The sequence below is a fragment of the Misgurnus anguillicaudatus genome, chromosome 25, assembly GCF_027580225.2.
Source record: "Misgurnus anguillicaudatus chromosome 25, ASM2758022v2, whole genome shotgun sequence".
NCBI lineage: Eukaryota > Metazoa > Chordata > Actinopteri > Cypriniformes > Cobitidae > Misgurnus > Misgurnus anguillicaudatus.
In genome coordinates, this window is record NC_073361.2 from 24,719,149 (window position 1) to 24,738,340 (window position 19,192).

The window sequence follows — 19,192 nt, forward strand, 5'->3', positions numbered from 1 at the left end:
GTCGGAGTTGCCCTGCGAGCTCCCTCTGTAGCTCACCCCACTGAAATAACAGCAAAACCGCTGGTCTCCAAACACACCTGCTTTTCATTTTAGCCATGCTGATTATAGTCTCTGTGAAATGAAGTACTAAGTTGAAGCCCTGTGAGCTTGAAAAGAACTTGAAACAAATCCAAACATGACGTTCCTCGAGTGTACTTTATTTCTATACGATAAAAAAAATTATGCTGTTCATAATTACTCCACATTATTATCAGTGCCATAGCAAGTGCCTTTTATTAATGATCTTTTATAAGAGATTTGACACATAAAACACCCTAGCAACTGCATAGCAACACAACATCATCTAGTGCTGCACGATAATGAAGAAAAATTAGATATACGATATGCAATACGATAATGCTTTACGTTTATTGGATTCATATTAAATTATATTAAAATTGATATAACAACTTTGAAATATGAAAGCATCACTCTGTCTTGCCAATCTCTTAAATATATTTATTGATCTAAAATTATATACATCATTTTTTTAAGTATTAACATCATTCAGTTATCGGAAACTATTGCGATATGCACATTTGCATTATTTGCAATACATTCAATCAACATATCTTGCTGACCTAGGAAAAACACACATTTTAAAATCTTTTTTACAGTGTACAGTACTTGCTTGCATAAAAATTTTGTTGCTTTGACGTAAACATATTAGTTGACTGAAAGTATTGTGTCAAGTAATATTTTCAAATTGAATTAACTCACAAATTTAGGGCAACTAGGTAACTTACTTTTTAAAGTTGAACCAATTTTTTTATTGTACACTTATGGCCGGTTTCCAGGACAGGGATTAGACTAGTCCTAGACTAAAATAAATGTTAGAGCTGTCCAAACTCAAAACAGCTTGCACTGACATATCTTTAAATACATCAGCGCCCTTTGTTTTGCCTCAAAATGCACATAAGTATGGTTTTTAGTAAGGTATGTTTGTTAAAACAAGTTATAGTTCCCAATTAAACTCAGGTCTAGTCCTGGTTTAAGCTAATTGCTGTCTGGGAAACCACCCCTTACTGTAGCTACAGGCACCATTCAGACCACCCTGGCAACCACCAAGCAAGTGGTTGTAAGTGCTTGCAAATTCATTTGTGGTTGATTCATCTTAAAGGTTAAAAATCTGTTGTGATGGGAAATCAATGTTGAAGGACATAAAGGAAATTGCGGCGCTCCGCTTTCAGGTTATGATAAAGTTGTCCACATTGTCTCCGTTGTTTCATGGGATTAAACTGACATTTTATCTCTGGCTCAAGTGGACGTCATATGCCACCAAGGTTGATAGGGGCTTCGAGCTACTAGTAGAGGCAAAGTCTGCAAGATTGGCTCTGTCATCCTTTGGGTGATGGATGAAAGGAGAGAAATAGCCTTTGGAAAGAAAGGGCACTCTTGGGAGATCGAGAGCAGATTGAGACAAAGGAGGAACCCAGAAGTGAAGATGTTTTAATCCCTCTCCTGACACATCCGCAGGAATTGGACAGGTATTTTTCATGTACAAGGGATGAGTTTGAGTTTAACAGGTTTGTGCAGCCGTTTTGTCATTTGATATTGGAAAAGACAAAGTGCTTGACTTCGGATTTCCAGGTTTGCGTGGCCCAAATTGCATCTGGCACCATGAGTGTCTTCTTCATTTTGTGTGTTATAAAGGGTGATTTAAGACATGCTGAATTGTCTTAAGAGTTTATTTGTGTAAATATTGTGATTGACCATCTAGCTACTGTACAGTAGTCTAAGTGGGAACATCTGGTCTGGTTTTGCATTGTCCTGTCACCTCCCTCAATGGCCTGCATCGGTTAGTTTGTTATTCAACTTTCATTCAAAAACCAATTCTGTTGCCTAATGGCCAAGGTGAAAATGGCTAAACAGACTTTAAAATGTCTGTACAAAACTATAATCACCAGAATACCTTCATTCATGGGGAGGAGATCAAGTTCTGAAAAAAACTTGTTTACTTGAAAGTCAAAGCGTTCTGTAGGTCATCGCTTACATGAATATTGAAAGACATGGATGTACCAGAAATAAAATGCTTCAAAGTTTATTTTGACAGTTAGTGTCAAGACTTTTAGAGGAAAGATCCAAGTCTTTTGGGAAACCTCTTGAAGTTTTAGTTTTTAGAGGTTTAGAGTTATTGTAGAAACATTTGTTTTAACCATCAATTCCCATGTAAACGTATGAAAGGAGAATTCCTTATGCTATGCTTCAAAACATTTTAACTGGCTAAAAGTAAAAGTTGTAGATGAATTAATGTGAACTTTGTAATGTCTGTTTCAAGGCTGAGCACATGAAACGTGCCGCTCAAGGTTGGCCGCAAGAATTAAAGGGAAAAAAGTAAATGAAGTGAGAGTGTTTGTAATGAAGCGCCGTGTAATGATTTCCAAGTGTTTTCCTTTGCCGAGTCCTCCTTCATGTGTGGATGAATTTCGTTAAAGGAAAACATAACTGTTTTTCAATATTTTACTATGTTCTTACCTATCTTTTTCAATGCGTGCACTTAATCTTTGTTCAGCGCGCCGTGAATGTGTTAGCGTTTAGCATAGCCCCATTCATTCCTTAGGATCCAAGCAGGGATGAATTAAAGGCTGCGTCCGAAAACTCTGAATTGCTGCCTTCTGAGGCAGCTTTCCAAGGCAGCAAGGCATCAAGGCATGTCCGAATTCAATGTTTGGTTTACTTCCTGTCTCCTGAGATACCTATGCGTGGACGTACATTAAGAATGTGATTGGTCGAGTCCGGTCGAGTTCGAAAAAATAAAATGGCGGCCAAGGACGCGACTGAACTACCAATTTAGTGTAAATAAAGGTATATTTTCACTTTTTACACCTTTTAATTGCATTTCTAGCGAGAAATTATTATTGTAGTTTTCAAATATGTGATTAGTTATCACAAAGGCGCTCTCTGTTTAAATTTCAAACACGCTGCCTTAGAAGTGTGTCCGAAAGTCTTTCTCTGAGCTACCTTCATGCCTCCGAAGTCATTTCCTCATGAGGCAGCGAGGCAACGAGTCACTGCCTTGAGTTTTCGGACGCAGCAAGAGCCACCAAACACTTCCATGTTTTCCTTATTTAAAGACTGCTACATGAGTAGTTACACATTTAAGTATGGTGGCCCAAAATAAAACATGGGAATTTTTTAGGCGGATAAAAACGTACAAATATATTGTATGGCAGAAGAGCACTTTGTTTGCAGCACTTCGACCTCGGCGCGCAGTAACATGATCACTCCTGACCACTCCCCCTCTCGCTTAAACTTCCGTCAATTTTACAAAACCGTGGTGTTTTCCTTTAACTATTCAAGTCTTGATTCACACTCAATGAAGGAAGCATTTTGGTATTATGTTACTATGGCAACTAGTAAGCCTCTCTCCTAATATAATGCTGTATTTGTGTGGGGACAGTACCCTGAGGTTGCTCGGCTATCTTACCTTTACGGCTCTCCCTTTTATGAGCGAGTCTGCGATTCTGCTAAATTGAAAAAGCCCCTGAAATGCTAGATGTATGGATGTCACTCGCGCTTTCTCACACTTTCCCCCGGGGGAGAAAAAAGTCTTCTCGCTGGCTGCTTATATTTGAGAAAAAGCCCTTCATCTTGTTCGCCGAAGACTACTGAGCATGTCATCTAACTGGAGTGACAAGGTTTTCATTTTCTTACAATTTTACACCAAATTGAATCATATGTAGGGTCTGCCCTCATAAAATACACTGGCGATGGCATATTGCTGGCAGATGGTGGTTTGGTGACATGGTGCTGTTTGGTAACCCAAAAAATTTGATAGATCATAGATGGATTTTTATTTGCTCATGTTAATGTTTGCTCATGTCGGCTTTGTCTTATATGTGTACCTTAAATAAAATAGAAATGACAATACATTGTTAACAAACTGCAGGAGTACAGAATTGTATTATTAATGTGATTGTATAGCTCAGATATATTGGTCTGGAAAGAGTTTGAGAAATGTTTGATATTGTTTTTAAAGCAACACTCATTTTCCAGCTCCCCTAGAGTGAAACATTTGATTTTTACTGTTTTGGAATTCATTCAGCCGATTTTCGGGTCTGGTGGTACCACTTTTGGCATAGCTTAGCATAATCCATTGAATCTTTCTATTTAAAACTTGACTCTTCTGTAGTTACATTGTGTACTAAGACCGCCTGCTGCAACCATGTTACGGCAGCAAAGTCCTTGATTATTACGCGAGAATGAGAGTATAGTTCCTAGCCATATCAATCCTGAAAATCGCAACTTTTAATTTTCTGTTGGTCTTAGTACACGATGTAACTACAGAAGAGCCAAGTTTCAAACAGGAAAAACATCGAAACTCTTAGTTTTAGCGCGATGCTAATGGTCTAATCAGATTCAATGGATCATGCTAAGCTATGCTAAAAGTGGTAGCGCCAGACACGGAGACCAGCTGAATAGACTCCAAACTGGCAAGAACCAAATATCCAACTCTAGGGGAGCTGGAAAATGAACATATAGATTTTGATCTGGCAAATGTGAGACATCTCCATTGAGATGCTATCTGTTGCAGCAGACTTTGCCCCATTGCACTTGATCTGTAATGCTGTCTAGAGAAAACAATTGGGGTATTAAAGAGATAAAGGTTTTATGTATTTTTTAATGTACCCTAAAGTATCATATTCATGAAGCAATAAGTTAATACTATAAGATTAGTTTGTCTGCATGCCAAATCCTTCTTGATTTGGATAATATTGTAGTAACAGACTCTTCTGTTGGTGGGTTGGTCTATAGATCTGCCTTATTCAATATGAGCCAAAGACTGCAGACGGAATATAAAAATACACTAACAGCAACCATTCGTCCCCACGGTCCAGAGCATTAAACACACTCTCCAAACACGCCTCTCATCCGCCGCCTTTCAGGGAAAAAACTATACAAGCTCTCTGCTGCTCATTTTTCTCTCACTTGCTTTTCGCTCTTTATTCCCATGATGGTGCTGCTCTTTGTCTGAAGGTATCATATATAAAAGCTATTGATTATCCAGAGCCGAAGGGACACCAATCACACCAATGTAAATATTTGATAAGGGTGCCATCTTAGATCTTGCTCTCGTTTTTTCAGTTTTGCTCATGGTGGGGAGATGCAGTCTAATAAGATGTTGTGTTTTGACATTGATTCTTGCCTTGTTTGCCCATAAATAATTTGTTATGACCTTTTCTTGCATGGTGTACAAAATCCCATAATGCATAGCAAAACAGTGCTTTATTATTGGGTTGGCTTTTCTGGGATGGCTATTCACTAGTGTGTTTTTTTCATGGGGATTTATATGAAAGATTATCAATTAGGTCAGGTACTGATATTGAACTGATGGGACCTGCCTAACATCGGTGTAGGTTGTCTTTTGCTATTCCACATGAACCAGACTATATGAGATCAGTATGGGAATTTATGGTCTTTTTTCAAAGCTAGACTATCATACTTGCTCTCCTTTTGTTTTTATAGCCTTGTTGGAGCTTGAAGGCTCTAATGGTCTCTAAGACATATATTATGACCAATTATGACCTTTTTTAGTTCTCCACTAAGGGAATAATTGCTTCTTCTGAATAGGTCCTTCAGTACAATGTTTCCATAAACTTATGGTCGTTCGTTTGCGGTTAGCAACTGCAGTCACAATTGCCTTGTTGCCAAGTCCCTGGCCAGTTGGGTTCCACAAACGTCCAAGGGCTCTCTGGTTTGGCAGTGAGAAAACTTGGAGACGGCAAAACCGCAGTATATATACACATGTGCGCACCGTTTCAATTTCAGGCCTTGTTCCAGACCACCACGGGGTCCTCACAGCACTAGCCATAAACTGACCACCAGAGGTGATGGAAACAACTGCCATGTTGTCTGAGATGTGTGCACCGCATGTCTTAGTCTGTTTTTATACACCTAGCAGCGTTGCATTACCTAATAGCCCTGAGATTAGAGATTTGTATGTTTAAGCTAAGAATAATTTAGGTTGGTGAATGCCAAATGCACCCAAATATACTTCTGGTCAAAGGGTTTTGCACAGACTTATTTCACGTCACATTGACTCGGCTCAGGAACAAATCAAATCGTGTGACATGAGTAACAGACTCGCTCATGATGTGACCTCATGTTGTGACCTCTTTTACACCTCTTCGTATCAATGTGGCAATAAAGCTCAGTTGAAGATGCTGAAGAATTCATTCGGAGAGACAGCTGTCCTATTGATCACGAAACATTTAGTCATTAATTAATGCTAATGTGGCGGTAAATCAGAGCAGCGGTTAATGGATTGGTGAAGATGGATCTGCTTGGAAGTGTAAATTATAAACAGTGTGCTGTAATGCATATTCTGCCCGTATTGATTATTTGTGCAATTGTCTGGCTGATGCGTTGCAATGCTTAACAGTGCATTTTAGCTTGTGCAAACAGATTTTGTATTTTAATCGTTGCCTTTTGTCGACCAATTAAAAGGATAATGGAATAAAGGACATGGGATGAAATGCTATACCTAAGCACAACAACCCAATGTTTTCATGCATGTGTGCAAGAATGTGTTTGTGATGCAGACAGGAAATTAAATGCATACATGCAGTTCATTTTTCTAATTGGAATTAAATTACAGTCTTATGCCTTCTAAAACGACTACACTCCAAAAAAAAATTTGCCATTCTTCCCAGACGCGTTCTGGCCAGGATTGGGGGTTCGTCTTCTGGAAGTCGTATTTGTAGACCGCATACGTCATAGAGGATTATTATTATTGTTACAGAAAAAAAAAACATTACATTTTAAGGTAAGAATGAAACTATGATTGTATGTCTTATGTTTTTAACTGAATGGCGTATGCGGTGAACAAATACGACTTCCGGAAGACGCACCGAAATCCTGGACAGGATGCATCCGGGAAGAATGGCACCTATGGTCATCCTAGCTTAGCATGACTTGCTGTATCTAAACGTTAAGCGACACCTTTCAAACCCTGCTTCCAAAAATAGCCTTGACTCTGCACTCCATTAGCACTGTCCAAAGTTCAGCATTAGTCGCTTGGAAAAAGCCTCTCTCTCTCTTCACCTTTGAGGGAAATATGTTGGAGGCATTGTGCTGTGGCTGATCAGATCTGACATGTTTGGGATGTGTTTGCAGAAATATGGGGTTTGCTTTTAGTTCAAGGCCAACATGGGAGTCTGGCACAGCGTCCCAGAGGGGAAGCGCTTTAATGCACATACACCAATCACTGATTCACTCTGCTCCAACATAACCCAGGCCATGCACACACAAATGCGACTGCCACGTGCCTACGGTTAGTCTAATGCTGCGGGCCGATGTTTGTTATGCCTCGCTGGAGAAGCTGACGAGAACCAAAGGGAAACCTCCTCGCATAACATCCAGGCCAACTTCCCTCCTTTTCTTGATTGTTCTCATATCTCCTCTCCTATCTCTACTACTGATGTCTCCATTTTAGAAATAGACTGCTTTTGCTTTCTTTCGATTTATTCTTTAGTATGTGTGCACTTAAAAGTCTAATCGAACTTTTCTTTCTTTTCACTAGCATGTCGGTCAGGTTTCTACAAAGCTTCTGCCATGGATGCATACTGCGTGAAGTGTCCTCCACACAGTTACTCCCATCAGGACAAAGCATCCGAGTGTGTGTGCGAGAGAGGCTTTTACCGGGCCGAAATGGACCCCCGCTCTATGCCTTGCACAAGTAAGCAAAGCTTCCTATGTATGTTAGCAAAAAATAAACAATTTCTTTGCAGGTCAATCTTACCGTGGGTTCACACCAGCCGCGTTTGAAGCGTCAAAATCTTGTCTACCACGTCTAGTTTGCCGCTCAAACATTTTGAAAGCATTTGCGGGTCTAGAGCAAACATTTGATGCGCGTCAGAGGCAAAATCCGCTTCTTGTGGGAGGGACAAGTGCTATGCAGTTGTCTGTTTGCAAGATGGCTGATGTTGATCGTGCATTAATCGAGAGAGTTACCGGTTTGTATTTGGTAACCTTACTATAGGGGGAAAATAGTTTAAAAAACGGCAGGAATGTTTCGGGTCGATAAACATCACATGACTCAAAAGTGAAATGTGCATTTACAACTTACCAGGTTGCCTAATGTCCTCACTGACACTTTTCCAACCGAGGTCCTTTTTATTCCTGTCTCTATAGAAATAAGAACTTGTGTCGTATAGCTCCGGGTGACTGCTCACAGACAATATCAAGCGACTCCGGGCGGGGCTGCCGCCACAGCAGCAAGCAGGCTCCTGATTGGTTAACGCGGAGCGAACATCCGCCAAAGTTCCAATTTTTCAACTTGGACGTCAGCCGCAAATCCGCGTGAAACGGAAATTGCACAAAAAGAACCATTCGCGCATACCGCGTCAGACGCTCAATTCGCACCATTAGCGCAAACTAGACCGGCGAATGAGGCGGAATCATGTCTACCACGCCGTGCCAAACGCCTCATTCGCGCCGCGACACCTCCAGACGCACGTCAATGCGTCTTCACATTGACTTAACATTAAAATCACTCGAGTTTGATGCCTCTACCATGGCTGGTGTGAACGCAGCATTAATCTTTTTGTTGGGATAAATAGTGGTTATTTAGGCTCTTATGAATGATAACTGTACAATTCCTATGTGCACGTTCATCAGGACCGCCCTCTGCACCCGGCAACCCAGTTTCCATGGTGAACGAGACTGCGGTTACCCTCGAATGGAGTCCACCCCGTGAAAACGGCGGCCGTGGAGATGTCACCTACAGCGTCCACTGCCGGAAGTGCTCCGGAGAGACAGGCATGGGGCGAGATGTTGAAAAGTGTGTTCCCTGCGGAAGCGGGCCACGGTTTAACCCGAGGCAGTTCGGCTTGATGCATCCCAGAGTTTTGATCACAGAACTGCAACCCCACACCAACTACACCTTCAGTATAGAAGCCCTAAATGGAGTGTCGGATCTTAGCCCCAGTCCACGTCAAATGGTGTCTGTGAACGTCACCACTAGCCAAACAGGTGAGATGACATGTGTTGCAATTCATGTTTTTCACGGAGGAATGCTCGGTTTCATAAGAATGTCAGTAATGATTTTTACAAAAAAACATCCTTTTTTTGGCCTTTTTCATTTACACAATTCTGTACGGCATGATTCGCAAAACAGAATGTTTTTATGTCTCTGCGAGAAAGGTCCGGGGTTTATGTAGCACTCAAGGTCTTTAAACATCCTTATGTTACACATTCATCTCGCCCACGCTTTTAAATCTCAGGCTTTAGTCACGAAATATCTTGTATCCTTTTCTTTCATTGAAGTGTAGTTCTGTATAGCTTCGAGTGTGTTCAGTTTTACCTCACGTGACCTTTAAACACGCACTTATTTTTTGCACCGGAGCCTGTCATTGGTCGAGAGGATGGACAGGCTCTTCATCCGTAGTATACAATGATTCAGCTCCTCATCAACACAGAGAGAGAGCGAGAGAGCAAACAGGGGTGAAAATCTGAAGTCCAAGATGAGAGCCGCACAGGATGCCTAGATCAACAGCCTCTCACTCTTATGAGACTTGACAGGGCTGTAACCATGGTAACGACACCAGAGGCGGGGACATCTCGAGGCATACGTGACCGTGATTGGCCTACATTTCGAGTGCTTGGCCTCGGGTCCACTCTGCTTGAAATATTCAAGAGACTATTCGCCATGTGTCAGGAGGGCTCTTGGATGATGTAGTAGTTGTATTTGCATGTTATGTGCGGTGACGGATGTTTCGCCGCACGTGTTTCATCAGCAGGTGTGTGATTGATGGCAGACTGAATATTTATAAATGCAGATTTTGAGGTAATAAAAAATCACTTGAATACATCAAAAAAGTCGACAGATGTGTGACTTCATAAATGACAGACAGAAAGCAGATGGGTGATTCTCACGAAACCCAGACTTGGGTGTCCAGCATCAGATTTTTTTAAAAAACCTTGAAGCCATTTTTTTTTGCACATATAGGATTAAGGTCTGAACTTACTATAAATTATTTTTAGAGAATTATTTACATTTTTTAGTTTATTATTATCAAAAAATATCATTACCGCAACATGATATTACATTAAATATATGCATTTACAAACTCATGTTTCGGTAATGAGAACTAAAAAGTTGTCTATGTACTATGACAAACAAAATTTCAACTTTGATCTGGAGAGAAAAAATAAGAACTGCTTACCTGGTAGCCATCTTGAGTGTCACAGTCAATTATGTCCCTTCCAACAATTATTTTTTTTTTTTTTGAAAATGTTAGTTCTTTGAGGGCTTAAACATTGATTGAAAATTGTTGCGGAGGATGAGGTAAATTTTTCTTGGACACATGTATATTACTTATTATTGTCTCTGCATTTACCAATGATTACCAAATATCACATGTTTCTTTACTGTAGATGTTTATATTATAAAATGCACTGAAGCTTTTTATTTTTTAGATTTTTTAATTATAAATATTTCCATGTCAAAGAACCCAAATCCAGTCATAGACACGTTGCGGTAATGACAATTTTCCCCTTAAATGTAAAAAAAAAGTTTGTATGATGTCATTTGAAATCATGTGCAAAATAGTACATGAAGAGATGTTTGTACTGTATGCTTCTTATTTTGATACTCTTACTTTGCATTTACTTTTTTATCAAAATGTTTCATGACACCTTATAAGTCTAATTTCGCGAGAATCACCCAGAAGCCACATTTAATTCTGTATTGGTAGAGCATTGCGTTAGCAGTGCAAAGGTCATGGATAAGAGTACTGAAGCTAAAAAAATGCACTAATATTTGTTTTGAATAAAATGTAAATGCATTATGCATTATGTACTATTATACGGTCACGCGTCACGTTCTGTATTATGATGTTTTTGCTTTCCACTCATTACTGCGAGTTAAAGTCTGTCTTTCGTCTGTGACGTAAACAAATGTTGAAGTGTCAGCGTAGCTATTTGTTTATCAGTATAAGAGTGTTTGTTTGTGTACTCTAGTTCACAGTGTCACTGCTTAAGTGCCGCAAGGCAGATCGGAGTATTGCACGGTTAAGACTTTTTCGTTTCTCGCTCATTAAAGATCGAAACGTCAGCGCCTTCATTCATCACGGGCTGCCGGGGCCCAAAACGGGAGCCTCTCGTTTGTACTCACAATCTGACACCGTCATTAGCACCTCTGCTTCTCTGTCGGCTCAAAGCGGGTGAATCTACTGCTGCCGTACCGATAGAAATGTAAGGTGCCCTGGCTTCTTGCCAGCTACGTAGTACGGGTGAAAATTACTCTCGGCAAACACAGAATAATTTATCACTCCCCCCGAAAAATGACGCTGCCCCGACGCACCTCTCACACTCTTTAATTAGAAGTGTAATTAATCCTTTTGCATAGAACATCAATCTTAATACATCATCTTGCTCTTTCTCTTTTTTAGTGAGTGTCATCGTAAAGGAAAGAAAGGGCACCGACAGTGTAACGCTGGCATGGCACGGTCCAGAACCTTCTGATGGGACCGTTGTGGAATATGAGGTCACCTATTATGAAAAGGTTAGTAGCTTTGGGTTTTTCTCCCGGCTCTCACTAACAACATCATCTCTGTGACCTTTTGGCCCTGTGTGGATCTTATCTGCACTGATTGGACATATGGCACACTGGCTTTTATCAGACCCTCGGGAGAAGCTGTAATGTTAACACATAGACAGGGTCCGTTTGGACCCAATTATTATTCATGGCTGTCCAGTCTCTCCCGAAACCCTTCAAACGTATAAAATTTGACTTGATGACATTATTTTCCAGGACACTTACGTGTGATGCCTGACAAATTCGTTTTGTTTTTTAATATTTTACTATGTTTTTACCTCAATTTAGACAAATTAATACATACCTATATCTTTTTTCAATGCGTGCACTTTTAATCTTTGTACAGCACATTGTGAATGTGTTAGCATTTAGCCTAGCCCCATTCATTCCTTAGGATCCAAGCATGGATGAATTTAGAAGTCACCAAACACTTCTATGTTTTTCCAATTTAAAGACTGTTACATGTGTAACTACTCAAGTAAGTATGGTGGCACAAAATATGTTTGGAGCCATAGGAATGAATGGGGCCATGCCAAATGCCAACAAACTCAAGAAGCACTGTACAAAGACCAAAAAAGGACGCACTGAAAAAAGATAGGTATGTATTAACTCATCTAAGTTGAGGTAAGAACATAGTAAAAGTACATAGTAAAAAATTGAAAACGGTGGTGTTTTCCTTTAATGCTGCGTTCACACCAACCGAGGTAGAGGCGTCAAGCGCAAGTGATTTTAATGTTAAGTCAATGTTTGTGTGCCAATGATGCGTTTAGTATGGCGCAGTAAACGCGCGAGTTAAAACGTTTGCGAAAAAAGTGCGCTTCAGGAGCTTGCTCTAGTAGTGACGTGATTACAGAAAGCGAGCGGAGTCGCAGAAGCCCCTCCTATGACGCGAATTTCCGCATGAATCTCTTGATGACTAAAATTTCACGCACGGCTTCCACGCGCAAATGAAGCAGGTAAACTTAAAATGTTGAAGCGGCAAACTAGACGTGGTAGACGTGAATTTGACGCCTCAAACGCAGCTGGTGTGAACACACGGTTAGAAATCTGACAAAAGTCCAATTTTCTAGGTGTGTTTAACTCAACGCAGTTTTGGTAGCCCAAAGATAAAAAAACATAAAACGTGATCCGTATATGTGCTTTAAAATCAGATTTGTTACTATAGTAACATGTGAAGATATACACCAGATGCTTGCATACACTGTCTGTAGAAACAAATCAGATTTCATTACTTGCAGTATAAACAGTCAATAAAAATGTACACATCATTTAGACATCATTCACGCTTACTGCAGTAAAGTTAAAGCAGATAAGTGATTCAATGCTTTGCAGTATTTTTTTGTTTACAACCTCCTGTATCGTATTATTGGGCTATGTGGCAGACAGGGTGACTGATAATTATTATGATTTATTCAGGTGATTATGGGCTATGTGACTTCGAGCTTACAGATGGACGCGCTTAGCCGCTGCCGTGTCCATGACTGTTTGATGTTGTCTGTTTGGCTCGTATTGGATTTTATAGCACCATCTATAAGGCCATCCCTCCACAGGGTGTGACATTTTTGCCATGAACATTTATTTAAGTGGTGCACCATGTGCATTTTAAGTGAATAGCTTACGTGCAAATTCGTGAAATATGTGCACACTGTATGGGATTCTCCAGACAATGAGGTGACATTTCCCAGTCAATGGGATTAATATCATTAATCTGGATTAATTCCAGTTAATAAAAGCCGAAAAGCTGTTAGGTCCCTAAAAATGCAGAGATCTGCTGTTTCGTTTTAGTTTCATCAGACGAAATGCGAAAAGCATTGTGTTTAGCAATTGGCAAGAGCTGCTTGAGTGAGCACTAAATTCCAGTGAAACCATCCGAGCTAATTGCTAATTGGCAATTGACTGATGTGAATCCAATCTGCATGCTTTGTTCTCTAGTTCTTCATTTGTTTTACTGAATGTTAGCCAAATCCATGATGGATGAAGTTGGGTCTTTTTTTGTACCGCAAGGGAATTGTTAAGTATTGTTGTGATAGAGATCGAACCAGGACGTTTATCAGAACTTAATTGAAGAAACTTCTTTGTTGTTACCTGCATCAGAACCAGCATGACCAGAACTACACGGTGCTCAAGACCAAATCTAACAGCATGACCGTGGATGGACTCAAGCCAGGAACCACATACGTGTTCCGGGTTCGAGCTCGCACGGATGGTGGCTATGGCAACTACAGGGGGGAGATTGAGTTGGAGACACGCCATGAAGGTGAGGTTTATTTTCTCCAATTGTGTCTCAAATGTTTCTTTTGTTCATCTAACAGTGAATAGGGTGACCATACGTGCCATTCTTCCCGGAAGCGTCCTGGCCAGGATTTCAGTGCGTCTTCCGGAAGCCGTATTTGTTGCCTATATACGCCATTCAGTTGAAAACATAAGACATACAATCGTAGTTTCATTCTTACCTTAAAACTTAACAGTTGCCTTTCTGTAATAATAATAGTAATAATCACCTACGACGTATGTGGTCGACAAATACGACGTCCGAAAGACGAACCCGAAATCCTGGCCAGGACGCGTCCAGGAAGAATGGCATGTATGGACAGTGAAGTCATCACTTTGTAGGCTTTTATCATCAGCTTTTTGGAGCTTCGTCAACAGCTAAAGTTATGGGTTTGATTCCCAAAAAACACAAATACTTATAAAGCACGTACTTTGAATCGCTTTGCATAAATGCCATTGCCAAATACATAAATTTAAATATCTCTATATAAAACAAAATGGCCATAAAATCTGCATAAGCTACATTTATAGTTGCTATAAAATAGCAATTGAACTGAATCAAATGAATCAACTGTGCTGAAGTGTTTGTAAGCTGTTAACAGCCTGCCGTTATGCTAACAGACTTGGCAGATTATTCGTTTTTTTTTTTTGCGATTTTACTTTGTAAATAATTACTTTTAAACATAAGGGTCTTGATGTTGTTGCCTTATTTTATTAAAGCAAGCCACTCAAGTTTGTGCATAAAGTCATTTTTAGACCCTTAACTTCTTGGCTTATTGTTAATAGTAGATCCAAACAGAGTTTTTATAGTTTCCTTTGAAATGTCTTAATGTGCAGGTGCCACCAAACCCACCAAATTTTCAAGGCCGTGCTGGAAATGGGCTTTCGATCAAACCCTAACCTGTGTCAGTTCCATCTATTTCTCTTTCACACAACGCTGATTGAATTTCCAATCCGTTGTGCACATAGAAAGAGGCTGTGAAATATTCATACGTGTGAACACGCTCAATTAGTCCCCCGAGACGGATGAAGCTCCTCGCTCGCTGTAGTTTTCTCTTTTGCCTGGATGTTTGAAGTATGAACATGTAGATGTTCTGTCAGCGTTCCTCTGAAGTGTGAGGAACGTCATCTGAGAGTCGGCAGATGCCCCGCTGTTTGTGTCTCATAGTTTCTGTACCATATGGTACATGGCACTATTCTGTGTGCATAATTAGAGAGGGATGCTTTCTTAAATCTTTTATTTTTTACTACAGTGTCTCTTGAGATTCAGCTTAGATTACATGCGTTCATTTTGTTTTTGTGTTGAAAACACATTAATAATGTATATTTTTGTTTGCGATAGCACATTGTTATTGAAGTCAGTAAATGTAGGAAAAGTATGACAATAACTAAAGGAACTGTTAATCGGGGTCCTGATCAACGCGTCGGGATTTATTCTGCAATAACAACCGGGTGGCGGTATTATCCTGCTTATTACAAGGCTACTTGCCATGAGTAAATGAAGAGTTTGGTTCCAAAACGCAATAAATCCATTTTGACAAATTTCGGTAAAAACGTGTTTTCTATACCAAGAAAGTGATGAAAACCACTATTTTCTGTTACAAACTTTCACATAGCATCTTTAGGTTATAAAAACATAAAAAATTCAAATCCATAACTTGATTTTCAAAGATTTATTATAATAACTAATTATTTTTTCCACAAAATGCAATAAATCCATGACAGTTTTTTATTTCAAAATGCTATAAATCTATTAAATCAATGTATAAATGTGCATTCATCTTTACCATTTTATATTTATTTAGTTGATTAGTGGTATACAATGATTAAAAAATAAACATTAATGGCATTAACCAAAACACTTACTTTGTTATATTAAGAACACAATGTTTTAGCATGAGAAGCTTGATGCTGTCTGGAGAGCAAGCAACCGAGTGCCTCTCGCAGAAATTATTAGATGTTGATGGCTTACGTTTCTTTCCCGTCACAGAAAACCATCACAGGTTTGTCAATGCTATTAAAGTATTATTTTGTTTTGTTTGTTGATCACGAAGTACAAAGTAGATGAGGAAAATTAGGATTCCGTGTACTCAGCGCGCCGCCATGTTTGTTTACATTGCGTGAATGGTCCGCTGTAATATCAGAAATGGATTTATTGCGTTCTGTAAAAAAGGAGAAGTGGCGTTTGTCGCATTTTGGGAAAAAAGGGAGAAAAGATGACAGAACATCACGGCGGGTATTGGATTTTGCGTAAAATTAATTATTTAATTTTAACTACTGACCTGATATAATACTGATTTTGGCAGTAACTCATTTTTTTCAAAAATGGCGTTTATCGCGTTTTGGAACCAAACTCTTCAAATATACAGTATGTACACTAAATATATTAATTTTATATGTTATTAGCTTATTTATAAAAAATGCAATCCTTCTGAATGGAATGAAGATTTCCTAGCAGCTTTATACTGAGACTTCAAAACAAGTTTAAAGTCCAAACAAGATGAGCGTGCATTATTAACTGTAATATTTGTAAATAAAATCAGTATACAGTATGTTATTGATTATGCATATTTAAATTGAATTTATTTGGAAATATTAAATTGGAACTCATGATGACTCACTGTACCTGGATGAAGCTTGGAATATTGGAATCAGAATCAAGCATTCCAGAGAGCCGTGTAACAAATTGCGGTAAAATTGCGATCCTTTTGGTGTAGGGAATTTACTTTTTAATTTCTTACAACTTTCACAGTTTAGGCTATTGTTTAGCACATACTATAGTTTGATATCAGATGCAAAACCCTCTAAGTGCGTCTTACATGTTTTCTTGTAAATTAGCATTTTTAATGTTAAATCATGTTTAATCATGTTGTTTAATGCTAAATCATGTTAGCTTCATGCTAAAACATATTAGCATCATGTTAACTTCATTGTAGCCTAAATCATGTTAGCCTTATGTGAAATCATGTTAGCATCATGTTAGCTTCGTGCTACATCATGTTAGCTTCGTGCTACATCATGCTAACATCATGCTAGCTTTGTTTTAAATTGTGTTAATGTCATGCTAGCTTTATGCTAAATCATGTTTGCTTAATTATAAATCATGGTTACTTCATGTTAAATCATGGTAGCATCATGTTAACTTTGTGCTTAATCATGCTAAATCATGCTAACATCATGCTAACTTCATGCTCAATCATGTTAGCATCTTGTTAGCTTCATGCTAAATCACGTTAGCTTCATGTTAAATCATATTAACATCATGGTAACTTCATGTAAAATCATGTTAGCTTTGTTCTTAATCATGCTTGCTTCATGTTAAATCATGTTAACATCATGTTAGCTTTATGTTAACTCATGTTAGCTTCAAAGAATCATGGTAGCCTACCATCATGTTTGCTTCGTGGTAAGTTGTGTTAGCATCATGCTAGCATCGTGCTACATCATGCTAACATCATGCTAGCTTTGTTTTAAATTGTGTTAATGTCATGCTAACTTTATGTTAAATCATGTTAGCATCATGTTAGCTTAGTTATAAATCATGGTTACTTCATGTTAAATCATGGTGGCGTCATGTTAACTTTGCTTAATCATGCTAACATCATATTAGCTTCGTGCTTACTCATGCTAAATCATGCTAGCATCATGCTAACATAATGTTAAATGGTGCTAGCATCATGCTAACATAATGTTAAATTGTGCTAGCATCATGCTAACTTCATGCTCCATCATGTTAGCATCTTGTTAACTTCATGCTAAATCATGTTAGCTTCTTAAACAGGCAACGTGCAACATGGGATACGCTCTCTTCAGTGTCTTGTTTGGGGCATAAAAAGATTTTTCAATCAAATCCTTATATCACTTATCAAACCTTGGTCTGTCTTGAATATGTGGGTAACATTCTAATGCATATCTTCTACATAAGTCCAGAGGATACAAAAAATGATTTTTTGCTCATCGTTTTCCACTCTTGACTGTTTAAGGGTTAACATCATGGTAACTTCATGTAAAATCATGTTAGCTTTGTTCTTGATCATGCTTGCTTCATGCTTGCTTCATGTTAACATCATGTTAGCTTCATGTTAACTCATGTTAGCTTCAAAGAATCATGGTACCTTCGTGTTAAATCATGATAACTTTATACAAAAAAAATGCCAGCTAGATTACTAAACTAGACTTCTTAAAGACTTGTGTTAAACCGTTTAAAATGTTCAGGCCAGGCTTTCTCAAGCCAACATCAGTTTTTCTGACAAACTTATCTAGCTAGTTTTTTTTTATTTATATGCTTGCAGTAATCTTATAGAAATGGAGACAAAAAGTTTTTTTGACCATTTTTCTTCTGACAGTGTACATTAAACCAAACACAATGAGAAGCTACCAACGATTTTACTGCATTTATTATGGTCTAACTAAAAATACCACTGTTGACTAAACACTGTCCGACTCTGAATTTTATGTAATAGTGTAACGAATCTGTATCAAATATACTGTATTCTCTAACCTTCTTTTTTCCTTCTATCTCTTAGATATGTTGGCGGTCGGAGACCCCAACCAGCAGACCATTTTGGCTATTTCTGTAGCTGGTGGTGCTGTGCTGCTGGTCTTACTAGTGGCCTGTTTTGTCGTAAGTGGACGGTAAGAGTCATTTACTTCTTTAAACTTTCTCTTCTTGTAGATCAAGCTGTAGTAAATTTTATTCCATAAAAACCTAAACTACTTGCAGTTGTAGAATCTTATATAAAAAGACATTCATTTGTTCGACCAATCCAAGTTGGCACACTTGGATAAACCAGCGGTAATCAGGATTGTTTTACCATCAACAGATTCATATGATATCAATCAGGCATCTTTTATTTAATCAGAAAGAAATCACAAATACAGAAAGAAAGAATCGACCAGATAAGATGTTTTTGTTGTGTCTGTCTGGGTGTGTACGCTTTTATTTGTTTGCATGTATTTACGCAAAATCAAAAGGACACAAAATTGTTTAGCCCTTTGATTCCAGAATGCCAGATGAAGAGATGAAAGGAGGCACTTGAGAGAACAATTGAGAGACATGTCGGCAGAAAGAAAGACTTGAGCGTTTGTATGGCTGGAAATGAGGGATCTAATGAAATTGAAATGAAAGGAAAAAGCGGATCAGAGAAAAACAAAAAAATAAAGCGCTCTCAATGTCAAGAAATGGTCAGGTTTCAATGACTAAGAGCTGAGCTTCATATAGGTGGGTGTGCTTAGATTGTTATATTTTTTCTGTGCTGCTGAGGAAGGGGTTATGAAGAATCGAAAAAGATGATGGATTGGACATCTCTAGACTGTTGGATGCTATATGATACAGTGTGTTCT

General features: G+C 38.8%; 1 protein-coding gene across 1 annotated transcript in view; it reads left to right on the top strand.

The window, feature by feature from the left end:
• The window catches only part of ek1 (eph-like kinase 1), a 74,621-nt gene that overhangs the window by 22,981 nt on the left and 32,448 nt on the right, over positions 1-19,192 (top strand). Inside the window, exons 4-8 of the mRNA XM_073863695.1 lie at positions 7,562-7,717; positions 8,659-9,012; positions 11,433-11,545; positions 13,673-13,835; positions 18,376-18,484. Of these exons, the coding sequence (XP_073719796.1) occupies positions 7,562-7,717; positions 8,659-9,012; positions 11,433-11,545; positions 13,673-13,835; positions 18,376-18,484 (895 nt within the window). The remainder of the gene's footprint in view (positions 1-7,561; positions 7,718-8,658; positions 9,013-11,432; positions 11,546-13,672; positions 13,836-18,375; positions 18,485-19,192) is intronic.